Genomic DNA, 19,407 nt, shown 5'->3' with positions numbered 1-19,407 from the left:
TACTCCCTACCTATCTGAGTTTATATCTAAAATGCACTTTGCCACTAGTGGGTTATGATAACCGAGGGCCGCTATATCTTATATTATTACAATGATAATTGTGTGTACTATAATTTTGTCTGTTGTATGTTTGTTCCTCCTTTGTCTAGGAAATCACTGTAAGGATCAAAGCGCACTTTAATTTCTGGCAGTTTGGTTTTGATAGACAAATGTTGTTAATGGGTCTTAGGGAACCAGTGCATCTAAGGAGTCGTAAATTTTTTATTAAATATGCATAGATGTGGCATCTTGGTTTTAATATTTGCAATTTCATTTCAGCCTGTATCTGCTGCCCTTGAAACCGGTGTGAATAAATTATAAGAATTCCAGGTTGTGGGGAGAGAAGGTGGCAATTTTTGTTTAATAAAGTAGCTATTTAGCCCTTTCAACTCCACAAAATGTTTCCTACTGAAATATAAATGGGACATTGACTGTGCTAAAACAATATTTGAAGGCTCTTGCATTATTAAATAAAGAGCTTGGCTTTTGGCTGAGGCCCTACAATGTTTTCAGAGATTTGGATGCTTTTGCTTGTATTATTCCAATTTCCTGTGCAGTGTAAAGTTGTCCAGCCAGCTGCCTGTGGGGTATTTCCATCCGACTCCTGACTGACGCTCAGTTTTGTGTAGGATGTGATATATTATTAGATATCCCTGTTAATTACCTAGCGGTAACCTTCTCCAGATGCTGCTTGCGGACCTGCCAAGCGGGGAAGGAACGCGGTGATTATTTACCGGCGGCCGCTCAACCAAGCTGCGCAAGCCCGTTGCTTGTTGGGAGCTCGGACGCGCTGCGCGCACACGCGGTTCTGGCGCGCACACGCGGTTCTGGCGCGCACACGCGGTTCTGGCGCGCACACGCGGTTCTGGCGCGCACACGCGGTTCTGGCGCGCACACGCGGTTCTTGAACAGGGGGGGCGCTCCGAGCGCGGCCCGCCCGCCCGTTCCCCTGCGGGCCGCGGGGGGGCGCTACCTGCCCCACAGCGGGGAGAGCTCCGCGCCAGCCTCTTCCCCCCCTCCCCCGGTAATGGTTTGGACTCTCCGGCTCGGGTCGCCCCCTCCGGTGCCCGCTTGGACTGTCCCGGTGCAGGCGGATCCCGGCCCCGAGGGAGCTCGGAGGAGGCGGCGCGCCGGCGGTCACGTGACTCCCCGCGGCGGGGCCGAGGCCGGAGCCGGCGCGGCGGGGCCGGGCGGTGCGGGGCCGGCAGCGCCATGTCGCTGCGGGAGCGGAGCCCGGGCGGAGCTGTCGAGGCCGGGGAGGACGCGGCGGCGGCGTTGGCGGAGCCGGATGATCCGGAGCGGTGTCTGTCGCTGCTGCCCTGGGACCGTTTCTCGGCCTGGCTGCACTGCGTGTGTGTGGTGGGCTTCGACCTGGAGCTGGGCCAGGCCGTGGAGGTGCGTGAGGCGGCGGCGGGGGCGGCGCGCACGCCTGGGTGCGCTTGCGGGCACGGTTCCCTGGGGGAGCGGGCGGTTCTGCGGCGGGGCCCCGCCGGAATCGGGCACTTCCTCTGGTGCCGGTGTTGCACAGCGGGGCGGTGTGAGGGGAGCGGGGCTGCGTGTGAGGGGAGCGGGGCTGCGTGTGAGGGGAGCGGGGCTGCGTGTGAGGGGAGCGGGGCTGCGTGTGAGGGCAGGGAGCGTGCCGGGGAGCGTGGGAGAGAGCGAGTGTGTCTGTGTGTGTGTGAGAGGGTGTGCGGTGAATCCTCCGCCAGCCCCGCTGTCGCCGAGCGTGAGGTGAGGTGAATTATTCTCGATAACTGCTCATTACATGGTTTGTCACCTCAGCGTGTCCCTGTGAACGGTTTTCATCTCGTGCCAAGATTTCTATGGAATACATCACCAGCTTGGTTTATATCCGAGTAGCGCTGATTTCCATGACATCTGCACATTAACGATCTTTAAAAGACTGTAATAGTAGTGTGAATGCAAGGAGTCTTCATAATTAACAGTGTTATACAGATCGCTCAGGTAATAGAAGTAAATTCTGAATGTCTGAAACATTTTCCTTGCACCATTAGATGAATGTGGGTCTGTGGGGATGCGCTGGTGACACTGCCCGAGTGTCAGGTGTTTAACTCAACAGGCACACAGCTGTGAAACGGCCCTGGGAACCCGCTGGGCTGAAAAATCAACTAGAAAGAACAATTATCGTTTGGATCAGTTTCACATCCTGTTTCACCATATTCACCATATGACCGTGCAGGGGAAAGTGTCTTTTTTCTTAAAGTGGTGTTAGCATCAATGTGTGGCAGACTGGCCTCAAATTTCACTAAACTAGGGATTGCAGTATTTAAAGTACATATTTGGTAGGCACTGTTGGCTGAAGCAGAAATGCAAATAAGAAACCAGCAAACTCTGCTAATTATCAAAGTTCTGTTTGCTCGATGTTACAAGGTGTTAGCAACAAAGACAATTTCTTCATAACCTGTTGACTTTAGCGTGTAATGTGCTCCGTGGCTGAAGGAAGCACGGAGTAGCCTCTGTTCTGTCTGCAAACAATTCTGTTAATGGTCCCATTAGTGTTATAGTTGAATGGATGCATGAAATGAAATTGAAAATGCCTCCATAACTAGAGCCTGTGTTAACTCAGTTATGATATGCAGGAAGAATAATTAGCTTTTGGTTTCAACTGGAACCCTAACAACAAGATTACTTAGCAGTACAGAATATTTAAAGAGAAGGAAATGCAAAGCAAGCTTTCTGTTGCTGCACACCCACACAAAAGGTGGTGGTTGATTTCCTTCTTGGAAACTCCTTGGACAGAAAGCGGCAGCTCCTTGTCCAACTCTGCGATTCCAGGAGAAAGTTCTGATACTGTATTTGAGAGGAAGAGTTCCCAACAAGTTACCCAAGTTATATTTCCTCCAATAACCACACTTGCCAAGTTAATTTTTATTCACCTAAAATTATGCTTTTGTGTTTTGTTTCCTGTTCAGCAAATTAGATAATTATTTCTGGGGGGAAATATAAAGTACATGGAGCAAACGTTTGGAAAGTAGGAAGTAGTGGTCTCTACTAATTCTACTTCTTTGTGTCTGCCTTGTAGTCTTGCCTTTTCTCTGTCAATTTTGTACTGTTAAAGGCAGCTTTAACACCTTGTGATGAGCAGAGACATAGCTCACCATTGAAAATAGCCTAAGGCTGGGCAGGTATTGGAAGGTTGTACCATAAAAATATGTACTACAAGCTTACTGCTTATACCCATCTTATTTTCAAATAAAGTAATTTTTTTTTTTTCCTGTAGGTAATATATCCTCCACATTCAAAACTCACAGATAAAGAGGTAAGTCATGGTTGCTGTGTAAGTATATAATTTGGTTTTGGTTTCGTAATTTCAGGAAGTGTAATGTCTCTCTTTTCTTCTCCCCATCCTTTAGAAAACCAATATCTGCTATTTGTCTTTTCCAGATTCTAATTCAGGTAAGTGCTTCCTTCACTCTGTACTTGTCTGTTGTTGAACAGTATAAATTAATGGGTTTAGATTAAATACATGAATTTCTTATTATTAAAATACAGAGAAGTTGCAAATAAGGTTAAATATAGAACTGTAACTGTATTGCAGTAAGGTCAGAGAACTCTATTTTATGGAAGTGAAATATCAGGAATGTGAATGTGCAGGACCTTTTAGATGACACACTTGCACATGTTTCAAAATATTTTGCAGTAAAAATGAACATCTTAATCTTGCTTTTAAACTAGACAGTGACATTGCCACTGTAGAGAGAAGTGTAGGCAAATTTGAATGGTTTAATGAAACAAATGGAAGGGATATGGGACCATCTTCTCATAGAGGAGTAAATCTATGTTTTCTAAATCCATAATAATGAAACTGACTCTTAAATTCAAAAGCATTTAGAAAGAACAGTTGTGAAGGGAAAAACCGGGCTGTCTTACATCTTTATTCCTGATGCTTTTGGTGCTGTGTGTGGTCCTGCTTACTAAATTATGTTTTAAACTAAATTTCTACTGTTCTCACGCCAAAGAGAAATTGGAGGCCTGTGGCTGGTGACTTGGATCACCTACAAAAAGATATGGCAGAAGTACAAACACTTCCTGTCACGTTTATTTCTTAATTACACAAAAGTGAAAAACTGTAGTAACAGTGTTGTCCCTGTAACTGCTCTTACTTGGTGCTTTTGATTGCAGAATAACCACTCTGGTGGGGGCGATGCAGCTATGTGCTTTTCATATGTGCATGAGCTTTCTCTGGCATAATTTTACAAAGTATCTTGGCTAATTTTTTCCTTTTGTCTTAATGTCGTGAAGGTATTTTCTCTGTTCTTGATATCCTGTATGTAAATAGAGGAAAAACTTCAGTTATTGGAAAAGGAGTTAACCGTATCTTCTTCTTATTCTCATCATTAATGGTTATAAATCTGCGCAACCTTCGAAAGGTGTATTGGAGGTACAAAATAATGCGTTAGGAACAAAGCCTGATTTTGTTTGCTTGTTTGTTTGTTTTCAAATATGACTTGGTAGTAAAAAGTTACTTTGGAGAGGATAGGTGTATGTAAGGAGGGTCTGCTTTTAGCAGGAACAAATCCCACCTTTCTCCTTTTGATAATGTCCCTCTTAAGAACCAGTAGGTTCTTGACCGTTCTTGGTGGGCTGAAGTTTCAAGTGATGTCATGGGATCACCTGCGTAAAACCTGCATTCTAGAAATTAGTATGTGATCTTCATCAGAGGCCATAATATAAAAAGAAAAGCTTTGTGTGGTGTGGCAGTGAAGGAAGCTGTTAGCTCGCTGCTGCATTTGTGGTCAGTCTTTCCTCAGATTTTGTGGCTCAAAAGATTAATTCAACTTTTTATTTTACAACTACCAGTAGGTATCATTCTGGGACTTGCAGAGAATGTAGGGGAGAACGGATTTAATCAGCTAATGGATCATGACACTTCTTGTGCTTTTACTCATACTTTTCTGCATGAATAGTTGAAGAAAGAATAGAAATTTACCAATATTTTTGAATTCTACATACCAGAAGAGCTTGTGAAATAAGAAGCCATCATATTGTGAATGATATTTCAATATATTAATGCTTAAGGGTAATTTACTTTTCGGTCTTCTGTGTATAGCTCTTACAATAGCAGCATTTATTTTTTCGTTTGGATGAAGGTAACTAGCAATGAAAACTTGGAGTGAATATTTAGTGCTGTGTCCTTGGCAGCTGCTGTGGCTTTTCTTGTTATGATTGGATCTGTATTGCTAAGCACTCACTTTAGTTACCTGTTTGAATTGGATGGTTATCCCATCATATAACATTTTGCTACTTTTGGTTTTGTCTTGGTGTGTTGTGGGTTTCCTGCTGCAATTCCAAGGGCTCTTGAGACTCAGACGTGAATGCTTTGAACACTCCGGTGTGTCTGTGGCTGAGAGAGAAGATGGAATTGAGCTTTTAAGTCTGGAGGACTTAATATATATTAATAAATGGTTGCAATAGCAGGGCACGATAGCAGTGGAAGACAAATGTACCCAAACTGTTTAACCTCTTTGGCTGTAGACAAGTCCTGATGTTGAACGAGGCACAAACTCAGCATTCTGCCTGCTGTTCCTCTCTTCCCCCTGTGTAGGTTGTCTTGGGGACACGCAGTTTTGTTTTAGATTTCGACGGTCTCCTGGGAGGAAGGTCTCATTGTGTTGTTTTCTGGACCAGCTGGACAGAGATCTGCCAGTTTACTTAAAGGTTGGAAATTAAAAAAGAAATGAAGCTAATTTGTTCTTTGGAATGTTAATTTATGGGTCTTCACTCTTAAATTTAGTGCTTGAAAAACAAAATCTCTGAAGTGGATGGCCTGAAAGACAAAGCATATGTTTTTTCTGACATGTAATTATCATCATAATTAACTAATAATTAGTTTCATTAACTATTCTTTAAGTTTTATTACTCTGGAGTTTGGACTGCATAACCAGACCTATTTTGTTACTGAATAGAAACCTGTAGATCAAATTGTAAAATCCATTACATTCCTGGAAATATGAAGTGGTTTATAACTTTAAAAAAGCCAAACCACTGTTGAGATGTCTCTGTCTGTTTCCACCCTTCATTTTTTGAAGATGGAGCAGTTTCCTGACAGAGGTAGCAGCCAAAAAGTCGTTCTCAGCGTGTCCTTATGGAACGTGGAGGCCTTGGCTGTGCTGCTGGGAGTCTGATCCTCAGACCCACTCAGATCCGTTTGTGTGGCAAATACTTGAACTCCTGGTGTTAGGAGGGATGAAGCTGATGGTTCATCTTTGGGATGTGGGAACATGCTTCCTTAATACTCCAAGAACCTTTCCTGAAATGGATACATTGAAAGAATAGGTTTTATCTTTGCAAGTCAGGACCTTAAGGTTTTTAACTGCTAAAATCTTTGTAATGCGACTTTACAAAATTATGAGTGTTGATTTATTCCTCAGGAAATTTAATTCTATTTGTGCTTTAATGGACTCTCAGGAGAATGTAGATATAAAAATAGCAAAGCCAGAAAGCACAGCTGTTTCCACACGCTGGTGTTTTCTCTTTGAAGTATTTATTAAAAAATTAATGCAATAAACAGAGTAATCCTTCTTATTTATTGTATCTAAGCAACTTTGGAGCTTGCAGGGAAATAGGCTTTTAAAATGCATATTGAATGCTTCTGAAAGAAGGGCACTATCAGGTTGTTGTATTGAATTTGCTCCTTTCTTTTGCAGAAAGATCCAGCGTATTATTACGGCTACGTGTATTTCAGACAAGTTCGAGACAAATCATTAAAAAGAGGTTATTTCCAGAAGGTAATCAGTTCTTTTAGGAAAATATTAATGAATTATTTTTCAGTGGCATCAGAGGAGCAGGAAGAGTATCTTCCTCTCTTAACTAAATAAATGGTTTATTTATAGTAAATTGGTCTGATTTTGTCTCAGCTATGCCAAGTTCCAGCTGCACTGTCAGAACAGAATTATTTTGTGTTAAAAACAGAAAATTGGGAACTCTGGGGAGCTGTTAGTTGTTTGATTACAGTTCCCTGCAGTCAAATGTGTGGTTGGCTCGCATGGGTGAGAAGAGGGAGGTGTGACTTTCTTTGAGGAGAACCAGCAGAACTGCGACAGAACACAGGGAAAGGATTCGCTTCCAATTGTGTTTTTGTTTTGTTGCTCTCTATTGCAGTCGCTGGTCCTCATCAGCAAGCTCCCTTACGTCCATCTCTTTCGCACCATGCTTAAGCAAATAGCACCAGAGTATTTTGAAAAAAGCGAAGCTTTCCTGGAAGCAGGTAGTGGTACTTTCATGTTGTTCTGGAAGAGCTCCTATAATATTGCACGCTGCTTTTGGAGAAATAACAAACAACACTGTCACATCCAGTTTGCATTTCTGTCTTCTTGTAGGGCAGAGGGTTGAAAGTTTAGCGAACTGGCTTGATTTATAGATCATTGTACAGACCTAATCTAATTCTGGATCCTCCGTGGGAGAGTTGAAGTTCCCTCCTAAAAACCCTCTCGGCATTTGCTGTGTGGTTCAGGACAAGCTGTTCAGAACAAGTTGCTGATGGCAATTTTTGGGTTAGAACATATATCAACTAGTTCTAAATTAGACTTTTTTTTTTTCGTTTTAGTTTGTAGCGATGTTGATCGTTGGCCATCACCGATTCCAGGGAAAATACTGCATTTGCCCATTATGGGTGTTATAATGAAGGTAAATACTTCGGCACTTATTTATCTCCGAGGGTGTCCTCTACTCCCTTTAGCATGTAGGTTCTCACTGCATTCTGCCTTGTTTTCAATGTGTGATGCTGTGAAGCAGGAATAGATGTGTGTTCTGCTCGGAGCGAAGGTCTGGGGAATCTTGATTAGGTTCCGTGGCTGGGGAGGATCTTTTATGGTGCAGAGGTTAATATATAATTCTTGTAGATATTAGAAAGAGGCGTTTCAGTGCAACTACTAATTGCACCGTCTGTATTACCCGTCTGGAATATGCATTGTAGGAGGCTTTAATGCTATTTATATTTGTCAAATCAAATATTAAGGTGAACACTTTAAAATACTGAGAATTAAGCTCTGGTCAAGCAAATTAAGTATATTGATTAAAATCATTCCCGTTCCTGATGTTTGACAAATAAAAATCCTTTTTGGCTCACACACCAATAATTAATTTCTTGGTCTGTTGATAATTTTCAGCAGAAAAGAAATATGTCTGAAGAATCTGTTAAACAAATTGTATCTAGGGCATGGGAGGGAGCTGCAGATGTTGAGCGGTGGCTGAGAACTGAGCCTCTGGGAGCCACAGCATCTTCAGAGGAAACGCAGCTAAATGGGTTTGGCGAATCCAGAGGTTACAGCTGGAATTCCATGCTCAGCAGATACTCTGGAGTTTATGACATAGACACGCGTGTGTCACCAGGGAGAGGAAGATGTTTCTGAAGCTGTTCCAAAAGCACGAATTTCATGAAGCAGTGTTCTGCATGACAGAGGAGAGTGATGAGTGTCAGATATGTCTTGTTTGGGTGTTGCCGCATTAATCTCATCAGGAATTCCTGTCCAGGAGAGTTGAAATTGTGTTCCTGAACTGAGTGAGGCCATAATTACCATCTGCAGTGGTATTGACCTTGTTTTTTTCACACTGTTTGGGCAGGCAGTTTTAGTTGTATATAAATCACATCAGTTTGTGCGCACCAGCTTCCAATGTGTTTAAATCTGTGGTACTGCAAGACTTACAGATGCAGACTGTGAGGCCAGAAAAGGATATTTATGTGGTTCAGTATATCTGGATTGTGCCTCGTACCCACCAGGATGTCTGATGTTTTAGGAGAGGATTTTTTCTAAAAGTAATTCTTTACGACCTTAAACCCCTGTAACCTTATTTCAGATCATTCCCTCCAACTTTTAAAGGTATTTTTATTGAAATTATTGTAATAGTTGTGACTAGTGTTATCAGCAGTCCTTTTAAACTGCAATATAACTTTCATTTTCTAATATCCAGTTTGCAGTGTGGCACTGCATAATATCACACATTGATCCCTGCAGCAATGATCTGTAATCTTCAGCTATGAATTCATTGTGATGTGTAAGTTAAGTGTCATACCGTAGTATATCCTCTTGCAATGTTACATCTTGTCTGTAAGGCAGCATTTTAAGTCTCTGCTGAATTCAATATAAGGAAAAAGAAATAAAAATGTTTCTTTTTTCTTTCAAAGTTACGGATTCCAACGTATCGTGACAAGCCTGGAACAACACCAATAGTCCAGAATATGCACCAGGTAGAGATGAGATACTTGTGTTGTATATAACCCCAAGTCAAAGCCGAATATCTGCCTTCATTCTTTTACTGTCAACTTCTTAATAAGAGATTGGTAGCAAGGCCTCATGCTTGGGTAGTAATGAAATCCACACTCTTTGAGACTGAGTGGAGGAATCTAAAGGTGGATCCTTCACAGCAAAGGTGTTTTGACCCAGTGACCCAAGCACTTGAGAAGAGGGGTTGGCTGACTAAGGTACAGAACTTGGACATCCTTTTAATGGGTGAAACTGTACCGAACTAGTTTTGGGGTGTTTTTTTGAGGATGAAGGCTGAATTAAAAATCTTTAGCCATAAAAGGTGGATATGAAAAAAAATCCTGTGCTTTGATGTGCTGGGCGGCTGTTGGTTAAAACAGCTTCAGTATTTCGTATCTGTTCTGGACTGAAAGTCACATACCCTGTAAGTGGGGCATGTGTTGGGGAAAACCCTGCTTTTAGCATTCAGAAAGAGTTACTTGTGGAGATAATGCAGAACATACTGCAGTAGTGGTAAATACTTAGGGTATATATCATCCACTGTCTGTAAGCATTTAAGGGAAACTTATTTCATTTAATACCCAGGTATTCTGATGACTAAAAACCAAGCATTGCGCTGTCTTTTAGGCAGATGCTCAGATCTCTATGGCTTTGCCGACTGTTCATGAAGTAGATCTTTTCAGGTAGGAGCTCGGACTGATTTATTCCTAGTTGTGAATTCCCACAAGTCGAAGATTTATGCCAATCCCTTAACACATATTCCATAGCTTGCAAGCTAACATTGGTGGGCATTGTTTTTAATGTTCTTTGTCTGCAAAGCTGGTTGAAAGCCAGTTCAGACAACATGCAGGCCGACATTGCAATAAATACACTGAACTATCAGTGCCATTAAGTGTGCCATTTTACAAGAGTATTTTCTATTTTTCAAATAAGTGTCCTGTTTATCCAGTTCTTAATCAAGTACGTCTTTATTCTGGTTATGTTAAGTGTATTAAAATACCTCCATGTGTTTGTAGGTGTTTCTGTCCAGTGTTCTTTCACATTCAGATGCTTTGGGAGCTGGTGCTGCTGGGAGAGCCGCTCGTCGTGATGGCACCGTCACCATCGGAATCTTCAGAGACCGTGTTGGCGCTTGTCAGGTATGCGTAGTGGGGCTTCCCAACCACCAGCCTGGTGGGTTGTTTTAGATTACAGCTGAGTGCAGCTTCATTTGATCTGAATGTAACAAAGCACAACAAATTTTAGATCAGCTTGTTTCTTCCGTGAGACTTTGCGCTGTACACATACGAGTTTACCCTCTGTTTACCTTGCAGTTGTATTTCACCATTAAAGTACTGCAGTGATTTCAGGCCGTACTTCACCATACACGACAGCGAATTCAAAGAGTACACGACTCGCACACAAGCCCCGTAAGTAAATCAGACTTTGTTGTGAAGGCGTCGCTCAAACCCGCTCGTAACCATAAATCTGTTTCGAGGTCCTGCTTAAGTATTCTGAACTTCTGTCATTAAAGAATTACATTTACACTGCTTATTTATAGGATTTATCTTACAGAGTGCAGTAATCGGCTGCTTTAAGTTTTCACTCCAGTTAGATAGGATAAAGAAGTTATGGAACAATGTCATAAATTAAACTACATTTCAGCTTCATAAGATACTTGTGTGCAGAATAAGTAAAACAGCAACTATGAAAGTAACAGTAAGTTTGGTTTTTCAGGAAGAGTTTGTATGTGCAACACCAGCTCTGTAGTAGCTCCTTGGAAGATTGTTCTTTGTTTTTCTTTTTAAGCAATTACTAAGGAAAGTGACTTCTAGAATTCAACATCCATACACCTGTTTTATAAAATGAGTCTTATCATTGTCCTAGGTGAGACAATAATGTTAAGAGTAAATATCACTGCACTAAATTTGTTAGAAAAATGTGGCAAATAATTCAGAAATTAAAACTATTTTGTGAAGAGTGTGAGCCCGCATAAACAATTCTACTTGAAGCTGCTCTAAGAACACACTTTTCTCCATTTTTTTTTTTTATTCCTACACTAATTTTGACAGCGTACACCTCTGATATTTCTTACTATATGTTATTTAAATGCAGCTTGACTTGGGAATGGAGCACATGTGTTAGATTCACTGACCTTTGTATTATTCTGAACAAATTCTTTGTAATGTCTGAACAGGCAGCGGTGGTTGCGTTGGGTTTGTTGTTTGTTTCATTGGGGTTTTTTCTGTATTTTCCCTCTCAATGGAAGTATCGCCAGAGATGGAGCAGTGGAAAAACATACAAACACAGGCACTACGTTTCAGATTGTTTTCCATGGGAATGGTAATTTAGTTTCTAAAAATAATTCCAGGAAGAATTTGATTAAACTTTAGTAACCCATGTTTGAAAGCTACATCTGCTCCTCTGTGGCAAAATAACAAGGTTGTTCAGAATGTATGTTAGCATTTGAAATAGAGCTGGAATTGCTCTATTCTCTTATAGAAAACAAACCAAGTAGATCACGGAGTCTTGCTATCGTATCACCAGTAGCAGTGAGAGAAGATTCCTGGTGTTAATACCCTGTTCTCACTGCAAACAGGCAGAATTTAGCCAACAGGCTGAGCAGGTGTCACCTTCATCTCCACTCCTGTTTGGGCTGTAAGATACATCTGTCTTGCTATTATATTTTCTAAAGCTTACAAATTTTGATAAACATACTGTGCTCTTAAGTGCAACTTAAAATGTAACTCTTAAATACAAAAGAAAGGTAATTTCAAGTTAGGAATTAAAGCTGACTTTTTGTATTCATTAAGACAGAAGCTCTTACTGTCATATTTTAATTATTGTCATTATTTTTCTAGACCATCTGTCATTCTAGGGGTGACAAATCCTTTTTTTGCTAAAACACTTCAGCACTGGCCTCACATTATCCGAATCGGAGATATTAAACTGCCAGGTAAAGTACAAATCCCTTCTACAACCCTGTGAGACAAGGTCTAACTCTGAGCTTATTTATTTAGAAATGGCTGTAATGTAGTTCAATTAATTTAGTTTAATACTAACCGAATCCTTTAGTTACCAAATCCATTTTCTTATGACACTTAATCCATGGCTGTTTATTGTATACAACTTTTATTTTGGCCGAGGTACTAAGGATTTGTTCCTGAAAGCATTTACCCTAAGGGGAACAAAGGAAGATGCAGTAACATTTGAAATTGATGACATGGTCATTCACTGCTCAGGAGTCAGTATTTTACTTTGGCTGCTTTGACTCAGAAGCTCATCCTTGTGGTGGTGGTGCTTTTGTTGTTTTGTGGTTTTCTGTTTGGTTGGGAGGGTTGTTCGTTTTTCTTTCCAACAAGGAACCCCTCGTATAAAGTGAAAAGCCTGTATGTTGTCATTCACACGTTTACTGGATGTTTCTGGATATGTACTTGGATGCTTGTTGGTGTTTCTAATGTTTCTGACAGTATTAGATATTCTTTTAAATGCAATTATCTGTTTGTGAAAATCAGTGCGATGTGTAGTAGCACATCAGCTGTGCCATCCAGTCATAGAGAAGGAGATTTCAAAGGTGGCTTTAAATGTCTCGGCAGGTGAAGTTCCAAAGCAGGTGAAAGTGAAAAAACTGAAGAACCTAAAAACTTTGGACTCCAAACCTGGTAATAAGCTGCTTCAGAGTTAAACTCCCAGTATTTCAATTTTAGAAAGCATACCCCATTTTTTCTTTTGGCTATGTGCTGCTTTTTTTCCTTAGGCGTTTACACATCTTACAAGCCATACTTGAACAAAGATGAAGAGATCGTCAAACAGTTACAGAAGGTAACACTGCAAACCTCTTCTTAAAGGAAACGTTGTGTACTGTTGTACAGTCTTTTCATTCGAGGCTGAGCTCTGTCTGCATAACTGGAATTAAACTGGATTCCAGTTCCTCTGCCCCAGTTCTGAACCAAATAGACAGGGCTGCTGCCTTGTTAGCAGTTTCGATAGCACCAGGATCGCCAGAACTCCAGAAGGTAGCATCATAATTCAGAGAATCGAAGTGATCAATCAGTTCATGTGTTTTGGGTTTTCCACCCTCTGCCATCCCCCTCCAGTCTCTTTGGTCTAGAAATCTCATGCAGGAGCAGTGTAAGAAACAGAACTTCCAAACTTGGTTTATAGAAATTTTTCTTGCCTTGAATTTCTTTACATGGAAACTAAAAAAATTGGCAATTCAAGGAGTGAGTATGTGTGCAAGAGGACTTGATACTATTGCTTTCCTTCATGGTTCGTGGCAGGGGGTGCTGTGTGTAAGCATATGGCAAATGAATACAAGAACACTGGAATAAATGTTCTTAAAAAACCCTCACAACTGCTTACATATTTTGGGGTAACAGGCCTACTGTGATAGTTTATTTCTTTTTCTAAGGGTGTCCAACAGAAGCGTCCTACAGAAGCACAGAGCGTGATTCTTCGACGGTACTTTTTGGAATTGACGGAAAGTTTCATTATTCCATTAGTGAGTTCTTTTTCTAGTGGATCTTTTACATATGTAATGTGGAGTAGCTTGTTTGGCGTTAGCCTGACCAAATAAGTGCAGTAAATCTCCAGTAACTAACAGTCTGGGCCTGGTGTCAGCACTGAGTGCAGTGCTGTTCAACATCTTCATTAGTGATCTGGCTGATGGGGCAGAGTGGATCCTGAGCAGATTTACTGATGGTACAAAACTGGGGGGAGCGGCTGACACCCCACAGGGTCATGCTGCTGTTTGGAGGGACCTCAACAGGCTGGAGAAGCGGTCTGAGAGGAACCTCACACCATCAGCAAAGTGCTGAGTCCTGCACCTGGGGAGGAATGAGCCTGAGCAGCAGAATACTACTTGAATTACTTTTTGTGGATGCCCTGAGCTATTCATCATTTTAGAGCATGCGTGACCAGATCCGGTTTCTGTCTGCAGGAACTAGGATGTCCGTAGACGCTTGTTTGTCCTGGGATGTTAATGATTACAGGAGTTTTTCCTTAAAATTTTCCTTCTCTCCTGTTCTTTTGTGACAGGGTGGGCATGTAGGGTGACTCTAAAACCCTTCCCTTCGGGCTGTCACCAAAGAGATTATTTACTAGTGGCTGGAGTTCAGGATATATGTATATTCCATGTATACGTTTGCTTCCTGTCCTCCTCCCCTCATGTCCTCCTTGAATCTTGCTGATGTAAAGTTCTGTAGTTGGGAAGTACAAATGCTATTAAATAAGCTCCTTCTAGTGCTGTCATTTGGTGAGTATGTGTGACCCCACCCTGTACCAACAGTTAGAAGAGAAAAAGCTGTGGTCACAAGTGATAAGTAAACATATACGTGGATTGTATATCTTTAATACCAGTTATGCAATCAACTCTTGTTTTTTCCCTTTCTCTAGGAGCGGTATGTGGCAAGCCTGATGCCGTTGCAAAAATGCATATCACCATGGAAGGTCAGGAAATATAGTTTTAATTAGCTGGAAACTGGTGATTAGAGAAGTTATGGTGTGCTAATGATTTTTTCCTCTCACAGAGCCCCCCCCAGCTCAGGCAGTTCAGCCAAGATGACTTCATGAAGACACTGGAAAAAGCAGGACCACAGCTCACGTCAGGTTTAAAAGGAGACTGGATAGGACTTTACAGGTCATTTCCTTCATCAGCATAGAAAACTAACTTACGTCCTTGAAGACAAATCACTAATACAAATGCTCCTTTCCTGATCAAACTTATTATTGATTTGAGTAAGACTGACTTTTAGAATATATGCTTTAATAGGCCTTGGTAGTGCTTATTATGCTTTACTCACTCAAAACTGTTCTCTGTGTGCTGTTAATGGTTTTCATAAGATACGAGTAACAGCACAGATCTCTGTATACACCAGTAGTATTTCTGGTTTTACTTCCGGTTCTAACTTGATTCCTCTTTCCTAACACAGAGATAAAAATGAGGATATTTCAAATTGAGCCTTGTTTTTTTCCTGACAAAAATCTTAACCTTTATTGTCTTTTGGACTCTCTTCTTTTGGTTGTTTTCTCAATCCTTGTCTTGTCAATAGAAGCACCTGTTATGCTTCACTTTAGAATATTACTTTTTTTTTTTTTAAAGGGTCCTAATATCTTCTCGACTGTCAAACATAGTTACTTTACATTTGATGTCGTGGAAAGCAGTGTTATCAAAGTTGGAATTAAAATGGGTTTTGCTGTGGTGTTTTGCCAGGCACTTTTTGAAATCGCCCAACTTTGATGGTTGGTTTAGGAGCCGGCAGAAGGAAATGACACAGAAGTTGGAGGCCCTTCATTTGGAAGCGCTCTGTAATGAGGTTAGAAAAACGCCTGCTTACGATTATCTTTATTATCTTGTGAATAAAACCATCTTCTCCCTCAGATCAGTTTTCCTCCTGCCGTTTTCATCGTCAAAATGTTAGGTTCAACCAATTATGTCAAGTCTGATCTAGCAAAACATGAATTTGTTAACCAAGTACAAGCTAAAACTAACATAGCAAAAGAGAACAATACGAAATGCAGTTCCCTCTTTTATAGAAACCATCATCATTTGTAAAATGTTTCCTTAGTCCTTGTTGTATATTTTGAAATTTAATTCCCCCTCGATAAAGTAGTTTTTCCTCTTATTTGGTAATGTTATTTCATTCAGTTCCAACACATTTTTAGTTGTGATACGGTTTGTAGCTTTGAAGATACAAACTCAGTACCATAGGAAATGGGCAACTCGTTAGCTGCGGATAGTAAATAAGCCTATGACTGGCCTGGAGCAATTGGAGAGGTGAAATCTGATAACAAAATGCCACAGAAATGATCTGACGTCGTAAGATCTATACTTAAGAAGCTGAAGCGGATATTGGTATAATTTGAGTTGGAACAACTGATAAAGCAAGGTGTTGCAAGAGGGGAAGAGATTGTGCAGCCGAAGAGGGAACAGGAAGAACAAAAAATAAGTCAACACCAGAGCTTTAAAAGAAACAAATTGCACCAGTTCCTTTTAAAAAGCCATGGATTTATGCCTTGTCAGTACGTTGTAGGAACCCAAACATTGTTCAAATAGAGCAGCCCAGGAACTTGCAGGGCAATAGAACAGCCAGGTCAGTTAGATCGCGTAGAATCTATTTGACTGTATTTGACATTAAGTTATTGTAAAGAAGAGCGATTGTGTCACAGATTTATTGCTGGCTCTGCTCCTTATTAGCTTTTTCTTTTGATCCAAGTGGTAACATCTTTATGTACATGAGCAAATGTCTTTAATTAGATGGATAGTAAAGGGGTAGGGGAAGAGAAGTTGCATAAGAAAATTCACATAATGAGTATATTTGACTAGTTAGCAACTCCAGGGTCTCCTTCCATGCCCCAGAAACAAGAAGTGCTGCCTGGCACTATGTTAATATTTCACTGTGCTGGCGGATCTGACCTGCCGAACACTGACTGCCGTTTTGCATTGTAGATGCTGCTTTTGAAACAAAGCCAGTTTGGGACGATTTTTCTTTGTATTGTGTTTGTGTTCTGGTCTCTTGTTTTGCTAAATCTTGGGCAAACATGCAAATAAAATACATTTTGCAGTTTGCAATAGAGACAACACATAAGTGAATGAGTTTAGTAAATGGCGTGAGAATAAGGAAAAGGAGGAGACCCATTGTGAACAGTAGGTGTAAATCAATACCACTTCTGAAGGTTATACATGTTACCATAAATTTTTCAGTGCTTAATTTTTGATTCTTTTAGAACTTGGTGTTCTGGAGTCAGAAGCATAGTGAAGTAGAAACAGTGGATCTCGTCTTAAAGTTAAAGAACAAACTGGTAAGTAACTGAGTTGTATGTGCCTCAAATTTGCTTAACTAGAAGAGTATTATAGAGTCATGTTTACAGGTACTTAAATGAACATATTCTTTATGGTCTAGGTAGCTCAGGGATGCAGTCAGTCAGGTTTTTAAAACAAAATCAGTTCATTTCAGCTGTGACGGAAGGGTTACTGAGCTGCTTCAGCGATGTTGGAAGCATTGCACTGACCTTGCTCTTTAAAACTAGTTGAAACTTTGTGACTGATGCGAGTGGGAGCAAGGCTGGATCCTCGGAGGAGCAGGAAAACAAATTCTCTTGTGATTTCTGGAAGCCCAAAGCAGCGTTAGGTCATGCTGTTGTGTGGTTGTTGAGGAAAACTGCTGTTGTCCAAACTCCTAGTCAGTTGACAAATAAGGCATTAATTTTCCAGGTTCGCTAACGTGTCACTTTGGTGTGTCGTAAGGTAAACTTGCGTTTAGCAGGACTCGTGTTCCATTGTACTATTGCAGTTGCAGGCTGACAGAGAACAGCTTCCCGTGAAAAGCGACACCCTGAAGAAGCTGCGGGCGCACATCAATGATATCATACTGGCACTTCCCGATGACTTACAGGACATCTTGCTCAAAACCGGCACAACGTGATTTCTGCTGGGCTTTTTTGTGCAGAGAACAGAAGGTAAATATCGTTTCACAGAAGACAGTGGCTATACCACCTTCAGAACGCAGCTCGGCATTGTATATCAACACTACAGGTGGACTGTCCCAATAGTATAGCCCGCTATACTATTTTCACTGTTTTTTCCACTGAAATACCAATGCAACTAAAGGAATTCCTGTGTCTAATCATGTTGGAAATAAGTGCTCTTAAAGAAAAACCTGTGGGCAGTGAAGCTGTTCCACAGCGTAGGACCACGGTGCAGTGCTGGCATTGCAGAGTTTCCCAATTGGTGCTGCTGTTCTCAATCCTGATAACTCAGGGGTAGCAATATTGATCAGTACTGGCCTGGCCGTGTAGTATCTGATTGCTTTATTTCAGTTTTTCTTTTAGCTTTCATCTAGTGATAGGCCCAACTGGCATTTTATGTGACTTGGTCAGAATACATTAGAGTCGAGGTATTTTACTGGTAAATCATTGCTTCCAAAAAACTGTTTCAGGGACAGCTGAAATAATCAGATCGGTTCTTAACTTTCTTCCTTTTGCCTTCTTAACATCTTTCCAAACCCACGTTCATTTAGCATCTCTAAAGAAGAGAAGGCAGCTGACAAAAATTTCCTCAAGTCTCCTCCATTGAATGTCAGTTGATTAGGGTGCTCTTGCTCCACATGCCTTAAATATAAAGTACTTGTGTACTAAGCGGTGGGTTTAAACTGCTGACATTCGGGATTTAAAGTGATCAGTAGTGTAAATGTAAGTATGCAGTGTTTGCCACAGGAAACACACACAGTGGTGTTCTAGTACAGCTTTTAAAATCAGTGATCTCAATAGAAGTAGCTGATAAACCATCTGTTTCAGTTGGAGATCGTCGTGGCCAGCTCCTGTTAGCAATTTTTTCTGTGTTGGAGGAGGTGATGGGGCTGGAGGGAGAAGGTGCTGCCTTCAGCTGGAAAAAAGCCTATGGAAAGGTCAAACTGCTGCAAGAAACGATTGTAGCATGAAATTATTCTCAGTATATGCATATTCTCAGACACGCAGAGAGTAATTTCCTCTTGCATATTAAGCAAGAAGAATGTGTTGTTTATCTTCTTGAACAAGTTTCGGTGGTATATATTAATAAGAACTCAGCTGCTCCATGTGCAGTGTTGTTCTGCGACCAGTTTCAAGTAGAATAAACTGACTGCTATGGTGTGCACACCGCATACACTTCTACATGACAAGCGGATCACGGTTATAAAAAAAATCCTGCTTTTAAGTGCTTGGATAGAATTTTTTAAAACTTATGACATAATCCTGCTCTAAGAATATGCTTTTGTATGATAAGTATTTCATACCCTCTTTCTAAAATCGTCTTATTTAGATATCAAGTGTCAGAACGGTATTTTTAAGAAAATATGTATTTTAATACTGTGATGGTTTGTATGCAATTACTTGTGACCAAACGTTTAATGTATCTATTATGTTACTCAAACTACACCACTTCAGCATTAATTTCTAACTTGCAAATTCTTTTGCACAGCCCGACAAATAGCATTTCTAATCCAGACATTAATAAGTGGCCATTCTTATAGTAAATTATCTTAACTATTTAACCTGGAGCACTGTGTAGTTTCTTGGAACCATGTAAACTGGTAACAACTACGATAACTATCACTTGACTGCAAATATGTATTTTTGTAAAAGAAAATAAACGGTTTGATTTTTATTTTTGTATTTGGAAGTTATTTGT

The 19,407-nt window shown here is 40.8% G+C and overlaps 1 protein-coding gene across 2 annotated transcripts; it reads left to right on the top strand.

The window, feature by feature from the left end:
* Positions 1-1,036: 1,036 nt before the first annotated feature.
* DENND6A (DENN domain containing 6A) lies at positions 1,037-19,383 on the top strand. 2 transcript variants are annotated; one of them, XM_065845625.2, is made up of 20 exons: positions 1,038-1,434; positions 3,281-3,319; positions 3,414-3,456; positions 5,606-5,718; positions 6,708-6,788; positions 7,162-7,267; positions 7,607-7,686; positions 9,185-9,247; positions 9,891-9,946; positions 10,280-10,402; positions 10,577-10,672; positions 12,104-12,198; positions 12,839-12,904; positions 13,000-13,064; positions 13,654-13,743; positions 14,637-14,690; positions 14,771-14,880; positions 15,454-15,556; positions 16,968-17,042; positions 17,534-19,383. In XM_065845625.2, exons 1-20 carry the CDS (start codon positions 1,252-1,254, stop codon positions 17,663-17,665), a joined length of 1,773 nt encoding a protein of 590 aa, XP_065701697.1. In that variant the 5' UTR covers positions 1,038-1,251; the 3' UTR covers positions 17,666-19,383. The 2 variants fall into 2 exon arrangements, with proteins under 2 accessions (XP_071669008.1, XP_065701697.1); XM_071812907.1 differs by lacking the exon at positions 12,839-12,904 and having other exon boundaries at positions 1,037-1,434.
* The last annotated feature ends 24 nt before the right edge of the window (positions 19,384-19,407 follow it).

The sequence above is a fragment of the Patagioenas fasciata genome, chromosome 10 (genome assembly GCF_037038585.1).
Source record: "Patagioenas fasciata isolate bPatFas1 chromosome 10, bPatFas1.hap1, whole genome shotgun sequence".
In the NCBI taxonomy this organism is placed as follows: domain Eukaryota; kingdom Metazoa; phylum Chordata; class Aves; order Columbiformes; family Columbidae; genus Patagioenas; species Patagioenas fasciata.
This window is presented reverse-complemented; position numbering and strand designations above follow the sequence as displayed.

Bases quoted from the DNA above. Each gene is read 5' to 3' on its own strand.
- DENND6A (XM_065845625.2), top strand. From the start codon at position 1,252: ATGTCGCTGCGGGAGCGGAGCCCGGGCGGAGCTGTCGAGGCCGGGGAG. The intron at 1,435-3,280 runs GTGCGTGAGGCG...TTTTTCCTGTAG, and splicing joins AGCTGGGCCAGGCCGTGGAG to GTAATATATCCTCCACATTC. The intron at 7,268-7,606 runs GTAGTGGTACTT...TTTTCGTTTTAG, and splicing joins CGAAGCTTTCCTGGAAGCAG to TTTGTAGCGATGTTGATCGT.